This window comes from Helianthus annuus, chromosome 6, assembly GCF_002127325.2.
Source record: "Helianthus annuus cultivar XRQ/B chromosome 6, HanXRQr2.0-SUNRISE, whole genome shotgun sequence".
Taxonomy (NCBI): domain Eukaryota; kingdom Viridiplantae; phylum Streptophyta; class Magnoliopsida; order Asterales; family Asteraceae; genus Helianthus; species Helianthus annuus.
In genome coordinates, this window is record NC_035438.2 from 40,106,652 (window position 1) to 40,118,350 (window position 11,699).

The 11,699-nt window shown below is 35.3% G+C and overlaps 1 protein-coding gene across 32 annotated transcripts; it reads left to right on the forward strand.

Moving 5' to 3' along the window:
• The first annotated feature begins 6,660 nt into the window (after positions 1-6,660).
• LOC110865279 lies at positions 6,661-10,880 on the forward strand. Of its 32 annotated transcripts, none has more exons than XR_004860564.1 (9): positions 6,668-7,416; positions 7,513-7,669; positions 7,743-7,821; positions 7,918-7,999; positions 8,658-9,212; positions 9,512-9,633; positions 9,740-9,848; positions 9,968-10,135; positions 10,554-10,880. XR_004860564.1 is itself a non-coding variant. In XM_035974540.1 (6 exons), exons 2-5 carry the CDS (start codon positions 7,942-7,944, stop codon positions 10,072-10,074), a joined length of 396 nt encoding a protein of 131 aa, XP_035830433.1. In that variant the 5' UTR covers positions 7,763-7,821; positions 7,918-7,941; the 3' UTR covers positions 10,075-10,135; positions 10,554-10,880. The 32 variants fall into 32 exon arrangements, 1 of the variants encoding a protein (XP_035830433.1); XR_004860568.1 differs by having other exon boundaries at positions 9,515-9,633; XR_002550474.2 differs by having other exon boundaries at positions 9,084-9,212.
• Positions 10,881-11,699: the final 819 nt, after the last annotated feature.

The following is an 11,699-nucleotide window of genomic DNA, read 5'->3' on the forward strand; positions in this document are numbered from 1 at the left end:
ACAAATTTCAGACGACCTGATACACCTCGTTCGATCTGGATCACCTCGTGCGAACTGATTCAAACGACCTGGTCACTTTTAAGCGACCTGAACTTCCTCCAAACGATCTGACTGAGTTCATACAACCTGAGTTGTTCACACCGTACGAACTCATTAAATTTCAAATGAACTGAGGGTTTCTCGAACGATCTGACACGTTTTTCACGCGATTTGGTCAATTTTATCAAGTTTTAGGTCGAGTTTGGTTCTGATTTTTTCACGGATTGATTAAAACAGTATTTTACGTGTTATATGTGAAAATCAGGTCATTTTAACTGTAAAAACCTTCTGATTTCGATGAAAAAGTGTAGAAAGTGAGAAGAAATGATTAGAAATCAGAAGTTTTTGATGAAATCGAGCTGAAATGGTAAGAACTCTTCCTCCTGAGCTCTGATACCACTTGTAGGATCAGTGAATCGATCTAAACGAGACATTCAGAAGAGTTCTTGACCAAATCAGAGGCGGAATTCATTGATTTGATCTTCATTCAGCTTGATATGCACTTAGAAGTAGATTAACTGTCGTTTGTATTGATTTCAGAACGTTTTACAGGCTTGGCGACACTTCAGCAGAGCTTCGCTACCGGAATCAGAAAGTTACAAATGAAAGACCCAAGACCCTCTATATATAGGCAAGCCCAGGTCGCATGAAACTGTCCATGCGAGCTGGTCCATTTCGCACGTCCTGGCCAGTTCGCACGAACTGGTCAGTTCGTGTGAGATGGCTAATTCATGCCTGTTTCCCTTTTTTCTCGTACTACGTGTCTTGGTCTATCTAACCTATTACATGACTCGATACAAGACGAAGTCGGCAGACATATGCACCAACAACCATTTATGTTAGTTAAAACTTGTTTGTAAAATGGTTTAGAAATATGTAATTTATGTTTATCGGAACCCTTGTATGCTTTGAAGAATTTGCATGTCTTTCCACCCCGAAAACATTTAGAAAAATGTAAAACCGTAAAAAGGTGGGGTTATGAACTCACCTTGATTTTCATGTGCAAAGCTAGCTAAATATGACTCAGTGATGTCATTTCCAAGACGTGATTCGCTAGCGTGCATTCTATAATATCCGTAACACGGAATATCTTATAAGTTTCTAAATAAAAGCGGTAACTAAACTACATGTCACCGAGCTCTACCGAATCGTTAACCGAACGATTCGACGATAAGTTGTCAACTTAATGGAAACGTTAAAGATATATTTGTTATGTTTCGTTTAATGTCGGTGAAATTACTAAATTGTGTAAATACTTAGTTTTTCGTGGGATTTAAAATATATAAATATTTATATAAAAGTATAAATATATCGATATAATCGAGTTAGTCGTCCCGGGAAGTCATACGTGTATGTAATGAATATTTATATGAAAATAATATATAACAAACTCGTATTATATATCGCGTCTCGTATGTTAATTATCAAAATATAGGTATATGTCGTTTAGGCGTTTGAAATAAATATAATGAGTTATATTTATTTTGTAGAAGAATCATCGAATTGTTTGTTTGATGTTTGAAATAAATATATAAACTATATTTATTTTTATAAAAGAATTCGTGTTGTTTGATATTTGAAATAAATATATAAACTATATTTATTTTTATAAAAGAATTCGTGTTGTTTGATATTTGAAATAAATATACAAACTATATTTATTTTTATAAACGAATTCGGGTTATCGGCGTTTGAAACAATATAGATAATTATATTGATTTTGGAAGAGAGTTCGCGTTCGTCGACGTCTTTGTAGGTTATAAAGTGTTATCGAAAATACTATACATTTGTAGTTATTTCTATAAAAGTCGCTTGATATCGATAGTTGTCGTTTTACAATAAAACACGTTTTGTTTTCGGATTTTCTCGAAAAACGGGCAGGGTTTCCTCTGTTTTTGGACGCCCCCGACAACACAAGTTATCGTTATTTTTCAAAATTCAATTAAGATTCAATCATAACATAATTTTGTCGAACATATCAAAATGTAAATTATACTCTAATCGATTGGTTCGAGCTCCTTTCTCACGTATCTAATTAAAAACTATATAAAAACAACGTAATTAATTTTGTCGTTAAAACTTTACCACTCTTCGTGTCGAAACATCGAATATGTAACACCCCGCGTTACTAAAGTCAAAGCACAAGTCAAAGGAAGAAGAGATTGCTAAATGCGATCTGTCACTCCTTGCTTAACTATTGATTGTACTCTTTGAGTTGTAATCTAATCTTTTAATTTGTTTACTTTAGTTGTATTATGTGGATTACCTATGATAACCGAGGTTTAATCGCGTGTTTATCGCTAATCTATTTGTCGCATATCGCTATCGCAAATCGAATAATGTGTTATGGATATTGTTTTACGTGTAGCTTATTATATGTTGTGGTGATTAATCGAAAACGCAATCGCAACTCTATCGCAACACAATCTTATCGTAAACTGGGAAACACAAGTTTATTTAGGTTGTTGTATATTAGCTATATTATTTGAGTGTTCAACCATCAATATTCCTTAATTTTCAAGTATTAAATTTCAACTTTTCAAACCCTATACTAGAATCATATAATCAAAGTTGTATTTGGTGAGGCAGAGGGAAGGCGGGAATGTTGAAGTCGTCGTCGGGGGTGGGGGTGTCGCAGGTTTCTGGCAGTGAGGTGAGGTAGAGGGAGGGCGGGAGTCGCACATAAGTTGGCAGTCGGTTGGGTTTTTTTGTAAACTGGACTGATGTTGTTTCATTAAAGTTGTATTTGGGTTGGGCTTGAATTGATAGTAACTTATTGGACTTGACGGAGGGGTTAGTGGGCTAACTTATTTACATAATTGAGTCGGGTTTCAATCCGTGTTCACAATTTTTTTATATAAATTCCTAACACTTTTTTTCTAAAGGGTGCGAACGAAAATTTCCAATGAGTGCGGTCTGAATTTTTCAAGGGGTGCGGGCGGGATTTTTCTCGGAAAATGCCACTAATTTTTTTTCAAGAGGTGCGGCCGCCCACCCACCCCATAGAGTAGGTCCGCCCTGTATTAGATACAACAAAAAATTTTGAATTAAAGTTTACTGTTTACATAACGTTATCTTTCTTTTTGTATTATAACTAGGTGATGCCCTGCCCGCGCTGCGGGCGATGGCCGAATAATTCTCAATCAAGTAAAAAACACTACTATAATTTTGCTAAGAAAAAAACTAAAATGATGATAAGACCGTATTTTCGGCACAGGGCAAAACTGCAATTTTTCAGGACTAATGAGCGAGTGTTAGGCAGCTCCTTGACACGGATAAAAATTAAATCGAGTCAACCAATAAAATAAAGTTTTCTACTTTTGCGAAAAAACTAAAACGATGGGAAAAACGTAATTTTGAATTGAGGGCGAAATCATGATTTTTATTCAGGGATAAAATCGTAAACTAAATGGACCAATGGGGGAGTGCCAGGCAGTTACCGGCACAACTGTAATTTTACACTTGGGGAAAATTGTAATTTAACCAGCCAGGAAAACAAACAAAAACGATAGAGAAAATGTAAATTTAATTTGAGGGTAAAATCGAAACGTGGCTGTGAGAAAAAAAAACTAAAGGCAAGACTGTAAATTTAAATGGGGCAAAATGGTAATTTTTAACCGAGGGCAAAATTGAAATTTTTAGCTGGGAGCAAAAGCGTAAATTTATTTATAAGTGGGGGTAAAAGCATATTTTTTAACTGATGGCAAAATCGTAATTTTAAGGGGAAAAACTAATGGCAAAACTGTAAATTTAAACGGGGCAAAGTCGTAAATTTGAAACCAGGGCAAAATTGGAAATTTTTAGCTGGGAGCAAAGGCATAAATTTATTTTTAAGTGGGGGTAAAAACATAATTTTAAACTGATGGCAAAATCATAAATTTAAAGCAAGATAAAATCGTAAATTTATTGGACCAATAAAGGAGTGCCAGACAACTGCCTGACACTATTGACTTTGCCGCCCGTTTCAGTCAATAGATGGCGGGCAATATTGCCCCTCATGAGGTTTGTATGTGTTGAAAATTGATTTAATATATAATACAGATCACTAATATGATGACACTTGTACATTCATGCAGTACATAAAATAAGAAATAACTAGGGTTAAGACCCGCCCGCGTTGCGGCGCGGGTACATCGTAAACAGTGAATGTATTAGTCCAAACGTTATATGATACATTAACCATATGAAAACACACATTTCGACATGTCCAGTTAAACTCGGTGTAACCTGTATAAGCATTGTGATTGGGTCAAACGTAAAGTAAATGGAATTCATATCGAACAATCATAACTTTATACGAAAACGTACCTAGAAATATGCACGTAAAAATGGTTTCTTTAAACGAAAACGTATTATATTTGACCTGACTCGCCTATAAAAAGTTTATGTCGGAATGTAGAAGAAATCATATTTACACATACCCGTACATAAAATATGCACGTAAAATATAATTTTAAAGTAAAGGAAGTATAGGGGTAAACCGAAACAAAAAATTAGTAAAATATTTAATAGGTTAAAAACGTTCGTAAAACCGTGCCAAGTAGCACCAATCCCACAACCACATTGACTCTCAACATCGTAAAAATAAAATAGATAAAATGCTAAAAATTACACTGAACGAAAAGCAGACTAAAATCGTTGAACCACACACACCCGTTACAGTGTCTTAATACGAAGAAATTAACCAGAAACGTAAAACGTAGAAAATAATAACTTAGTCGATCTACGACCCACCCGTTGCGGCGAACTTTTCAAAAGGGGAAAATGGACGCGTTGCGACAGGTCAGTCAAATATGAAAAAATAGAGGAAAAACGTTGAACCTCACATGCACGCTACAACATGTTAACTCGCAAAATTTAGAACGACGCAAAAGATAAATAGTATGGGGTACGAAAGGTTGTAGATAATAAAGTGTTGTGTTAAATTATAAAAGATGGAAAACTTAGGTTAAAAGTAAGAAAAAAATAAAAAAGGGTTAAAATGTAAAATATGAAATGTTTAGGTTAGAAGTAGAAAAATCAAGTTTTTTTTTTGAATCACTCCCTAAGCCAAAGGTACAAGTGATAATGCATATATAAGTTGGTTATTAACATATGAAATAATAGGTACACTCAGAATATCACAAAGTAAGAAATTTGACATATATGGCACTACATAATCAACATGCCCGGTGGAGCCATGCACAACTCTTATTATATGTTTAGGAATTTTCAGAAAACCAGATGATTAGAAAGACGTGTAATTACTCTCAGATCAAATTATTTCGGTGGTTCATCAGAATAGTTTAATCGAATACAACTTTGATTTTCGAGAAATTGAACCATGGTTTGTGTGTACGAAATTTGTCTGAACCAGGGAAAAATAAAGCTCGACCCCAGTCAAGGGCTCTACCCCTTGGACCCCGCTAGGGGCTGCCGCCTCTTGGACCCTGCTCCAAGGGGCACTGCCCCTGGACCCCCGCCAAGGGGGCGTTGCCCCCTTGGAACCTCCGTAGAGTACCGGCTCCTCTCGTACGCTTCGAATTATAATAAATCAAATAAGCGTGCACTTCCGCACCTCCTAACTTGCTTAATGTGTATTATTATTCATCTTGATCATCAAGTCAGTTTTGATCACACTAAAATATCTAACATTATATAAGGAATAAAAAGTTGGAGACTTAAGCGTACACTTGCATTGTTCGTGTACACATATTACATTTTATGGTACCAATATGTGCCTTTGTGTTCGTTATGTTCATCTGGTTCAATGTAGACGCATTCCTTGGCCTCTCTTTGCATCCCCTTGAAAATCGAGGTCCTATCGATCTTATAAACTCATCCAAGACTGGCTTGATTGCGTCCCTTGCCTCCTTTGCATGATAACGTGGAATGTACGAGATGAAATGATGCAAGGCGTGAGTGTGGGTGATGTCATGGAAAACCCTATTCAGGAATCCGAAGTCCTTATCGATTGTTGACAATGCCCCTCTAACCTTTTACACTTTTTAGGAAATTTGAACTTTGTAGCCAAGTACTAGCCTATATATATAGGATTCGATTCAATTAAGAACCACCACAAATTGTGATAACCATAATAACTCTTACTTCTCGTGCGAGTTGGGCCACCATTTTTTTTTTCACAAACGTAGATGAAAATGTTATAAAGACATCTTTAAAGAAATTACAAAAAAATTGTCGAGTCGATAGTTACACCTGATGTAAATTTTGTTTATGGCAATATAAACTTTTTTTTACATCCAATGTAAAATTTTGCATGCGACATTTTCTTTATTTATTATTTTTTTGCTGGATCAATTGATTTTTTTACGATTTTTGATAATTCAAAAAAAAAAAAAAAAAAAAAAACCTTTTGAAAGGGTTTGTTTTTATGATTCTCGTATGGTTCTCATTTGACCCATTTCCCTATCTATACTATTATAAAAAGGAGAAGTGATGTACAAGATTGTAATTTTGTATCATGTACATATTTTAATGCAACATGTACAAAGGAATTATGGTGGAATTTTAAGGGTAAAATCGTCCGTACAAAATAAATTAAGACGCCTGTAGGGGTATTGTAGTAATTTAAGCATCTCCTCCAAATTTATGACGCCATTTATTCATGGCTTTCCTTCATCAATGGAGCCCCAGGTAAGAGAGACAGTCGTGACCCCTCTCCTTCTTTTCCGGTACACACGCTTCCATATCTTAAGAGAGCCACCTCTATTCTCATAAATTCCCCCAATCTCAAAATTTGGGTTCTCTGGTTACAAAATCATTACCAACAATAATCCTAAAAATTCCGATCATCAAATACAATCGTTTTAAGAAGTTCTGATGGAGAAACAATCGAGGTCGACGTGGCTATTGTGTACTGTAAGAAGCATGTGGAGACTTTGAATGCCGATGAGAAGGTCACTAAGAAGATGCTTTATGTGCGGTTCCACAGAAGGGAAGGGAAGCGGAGCCGATGTGTCCAGCAACGGCGGTGCAGCGAGCTAGGGCTTCTATCACTTTTGTAATTTTGGGTTTTGGTGATCTTCTATTCTGCTCGCAAGCAACCTGGATTGAACATCTACTCTGTTTCATGACAATTAGGGTTTGGAGTATGCGATTCAGATGGAAGATGCCTCCAGGTAAGTTCACACGAAATTAGGTAAGTGTTGTTTGTGCTCTTGATTTCAATTATATTTCTTCAAATTGAATTCGAATTTAGATTTACAAGCCATTGATAGTTGGTATGTGTGTGCTTACTGAATGTACAATAATCCTGGTATATTAAGATGCTTTGATTATACGATTGGACTTTTCAATCATGCTGATTGGCTCCGTTGGACTTCTGCTGCACAACTACCTTTGCTTGAAGATGAAATGCGGAGGGTTGAAAGAGTGAATGTAAGCCTTATTGTTAATTATTATCTTACATTTTGCTGGAAATTTTCTTGATTGTATTATCTTTGTAACTTTGTTTAAAATGCTATATGCTTACAGCAACACAGCAGTCTAGATTGAAACTATACGCCTACTGACAGGGTACGTACATACTGCAAGTAAATGGTTTTGATTATACCTAATGGTTATTAGATTTGTTAGCAACCTAACTGGATCTTCCATGCTTGAGCTTTTCGTACTTTCGGCAATATTTCGTGTACGTTTTCTATACGATGTGTTCTCGATCGAGTAGTTTTCAAAAGTTTGTTTATCAGATTGCTTACCTTCAGTAGATGCTTGGAGGGATCAGTGGCTTGCCAACAAGAAAGCAATTGCTGAGAGAAACGTCTACATGCTCTTAAAAGAGAGGTATACAGTTTTCTATATTACATGTTGTTTTCTATATTACATGCAGTTTTCATTATTATGTTCACATTATCATGGTTATTTTCTTTTTTTTTTCAGCAATCATTTTTCTAGCAATTTTCTATGAGAGATAAGCTTGAGTCATGTGTAGGGACCTGCAACATCAAAGCAAGATGTCATGGTATGTTTTAATTATATGTCTGCGATTTGATTTCAATCTCTCATTTTGCTCTATGTAAGTATGTTTGTGTGTGCGCTCTACACATTTGATCATGTGTAACAACTTGGAAACTTGAGGAGATGAATAGTGTGGGGATTAGTGGGGTGGGACAACCTGAAGCACCTGATGGGAAGTCGTGGTGTTGGTGGTTATGCTCAACCTGTTAATGGACCGGGTTCCTATATAGATTCTTTAGGGTTTGCACCTGACTCGGACCACCAATATTCTGAGCATAACTCATCTGGTGGTTGGTTGGACGAGTGATTAGGTCTGGTAAGGGGCGTCATTGGGTACCCCTACCTGATTTGGTTGGAAATTTTGGTTTAATAGTGTTGAAAAGGCTAGGCTAGAAAAAAAAACTTTTTTAAGTTAGTCGACTAAAATTTCAGAGCAAGTTAGAAAAAGCTAGGCTGGAAAAAGAAATTTTTTTAAGTTGGTTGACTAAATTTTTCAGAGCAGACTTTTTGGTCAACCTTTTAAAAGGTCAATGACAGCCAATCGGTGAGGGTTAGTGGGGTTAACAAGTGTGATTACATGCGTGATAAATTTAAGAGGGGTTGCTTATTATTTTGGGCGTGTTTAATTGAGATGGTTTGGTATTTGGAGTGGTGGTGTGTAGGTACGCCCTGTAAACATATCGGAAAAGAAGAATGGTGGAGCTTGGGTCATGAGATTTATGGTAGTAATTAGAATCATGTTAATTTGGCCCATGCTCTTTCATATGGTGCAGCAGTGGATTGAGCCAAGTGGTTATTTTAACGGAAATGCAATTCGGTTATTTTTACGTCGGATGCTTCATGTTTTGGGTCCGAAGCCTATTTTAGGCAAAATAGGAAAATGGAAAAAGGTTGTGAGATTTATATGCTTTGACAAGATATGCTGATGCTAAAGACCGAGCAATTGGAGCAAAAAAATTATACTGATACATAAAACCTCCTAAAACGTTTCATTCATTAAGTTATATGATTGAAAAAAATTATATTTTACGTAATTGTATTTGATACACTAGCTATATATAAAGATTTCAACCCTTTTGGACAAAAAGTGTTGCAGGCCGACATTACTAAGAGAATTTGCCCATTTTGATTTGAACCCATTACCTAAACCACCCATTTTGATTATCCAAGGTACTAGCACAGACCAACTAGGGAATGCACAACTGAGGCCAACAAAGGTAATTGCTGTCAATATTCATTTGACTTATTTTTCTAATCGATCGTTGGTTCTATAAGTTTTTTAAGATTTGGTCTGTTCAATCTGTGGGGATACCTTATAAAACCAGTCCTTTACATTAAGAATAGAGTTAGCGCTTTCAGTCTGTTTACTTATTAACGGATTGATTTAGTTATGTATCATCTCAAAGGGGTCATATTAAAAAGTAAAGCTAAAATGGATTTTTATATGTTAATAGTGTTTAAAGGTTGATCGGTGGCAAACTAACTATATGTTTGTTTTTAATTTGAAATTTGGCAGCAGAAGTTTGTTTTACTCCTGGACTGTTGGGTCCAGATGGAACAAACAACTATTTGGGAAAATGGTGCAAAAGGGGTCAGAATAAGGGTTCTAAGGCTTCTTCAATATCAACACAATCAAATGTGAGTTCTTACTTACATTACAGTCCCCGTTACCCAGATAGCTTTTTTGCTTTGTATTAAAGTTTCACTTGTTTCGTTAGTTAACATTTTTAATTTATACAAGCAGGAGTCTAGGGGATCATTACTTTCTGCTAGAAGTAGCAAGCTTGGGGCTAAAACAAGTAGTTTGCAATCTGAGGGGTGCTTGCGGATCGGTCACTTTTTAAGTAAAGCAGGTCAATAGTGGGTATACTACTGTGTTATGTAGATTTGATTGTTTTATGTGAATCAATGCTGAATAGGGAAGTCATTAAAGTATTCTTAAATGTCTTACTTTTTTTTTGAACGGCAACAGGGTCGCGAGGCACGAGACGGGACTCGAACCTGGTCTCCACCCGAGCCGAACCCTATGCACGCCACATACCACCACCCGACCGTCAGCGCTTTTGTGTGAACCACTAATGCGTTACTAATGACAAGATCAGTTGTTTCTTGATGCCTTGATGAACCACTAATGCGTGTGGTAATTAACATGTTTGATTTTATGAAGTTTTAACCCATTATGTATTTCACCACCATATTAATTACTACTAATACCATTCAACTTGCTACAAAACCAAAAATAAAATATATATATATATATATATATATATATATATATATATATATTGTAGAATCTAAAATATAACAAAAATATAAAAAATATATATTGTAGAATCTAAAATATAACAAATAGTTTTAACATAAAGTACACGTCAAGCAACTTACAACTAGAGTGTAAATGAGCCAAGCCCTGCGTGAGCTACTAAAGACCGACTCACACCAACAGCTCGAGTCAAGCTGAGCTTGAACGAGCTCGGGCCGAGCTCAAGCTTGAACTGGAACTTGTTTATTTAATTATTTTGTGTACTTTCATAATTTTTGTATCTGTTGATCTTTAGGTGAAGTAGTTACCATTCACAAAGCTAGCGAGTTGGAAACAAGGTTGACCACTTCATCAAAGTTGAACCAACTAGCCATTTTTACATGGTGAACTCGGTAACCCGGGCGATCAAATGGCTGCGCTATGGTCAACTCGGTAACCTGGACGATTAACAAGCACCTTTCCTCAAAGTCCACCAAGTTTTTTCAAACTTTGCTATATCCTTAGTGTAACCGTATTAACTTGTACATCATGTTTTAAATGTGGTGTATTTGTTTTAATGACAAATCTTTTGTTTTATTGTAAGTTTTATTATTTTAGAAATATACCAATACGGGTATACGACGCTAGATCTTTCAAGTTGATGCTTGATGTGTAAAACTGGTCATCTGGGTCGGTTCGGGTTCGTTATGACGCTGGATCTTTTCGGTTTGATTTATTATTCTTCTGAATTGATTAGTTGCTCTTGAATATCAAATTTGATGTTTTATAATTTCATTTAACTTTTAGGTTAATTCGGTTGTGTAGCCATCTTAATCAACATGTGGGCTTCAGCTGTGATTTTTGGGAATGAGTTGTGGTTCAAAATAGACGTCATAACTAAATCTGATATTAGTCGGGACACCCGTCGCAACGCGCGGGCATTCCCACTAGTATATATAGATAATCAAAAGAATCAAATTAACACTTGTAGTTAATGTTAATTACTTATAAAAAGAACGGTTTTAAAAAACAAGAGGTTTAAAAAGTAACAATTTTTAAAAATGATATATTTTTTAAAAAGGGTTAAAAACAAAAGATTTTAAAAATGACGTTTATAAAAACAAACGTTAATGAAAATATATATTTATTTGTATATTTAAAACGTATTTTATTAAATAATAATCGTGAAATAACGAAATAATAAAAAAAAACTTGAGTAATTGCATTAATAATCCTTTAAATATTAAAAGAACTTTATAATTATCAAAAAGAACCCCTAAGGTATATAATGACTTAATTACCTTTACACTTAACTATAAAAAAGTAATAAATGTAGCGTCAGGGACCAAAATCGTTATAAGAGGTAATCTTAGGGTTTGATATGTCAAAAGATTCATTTTTAGATTGAAATGGTTAAAATAACTAAACCATAGGGGTTAAAACGGTAATTTTCTTTGAGAAA

What these genes read in the sequence shown, in the direction of transcription:
- LOC110865279 (XM_035974540.1), top strand. Translation starts at nt 7,942, where the DNA reads ATGAGAGATAAGCTTGAGTCATGTGTAGGGACCTGCAACATCAAAGCA. An exon ending in CATCAAAGCAAGATGTCATG is followed by an intron (nt 8,000 to 9,511) that starts GTATGTTTTAAT and finishes GAAATTTGGCAG; the next exon opens with CAGAAGTTTGTTTTACTCCT. An exon ending in TCACTTTTTAAGTAAAGCAG is followed by an intron (nt 9,849 to 9,967) that starts GTCAATAGTGGG and finishes GAACGGCAACAG; the next exon opens with GGTCGCGAGGCACGAGACGG.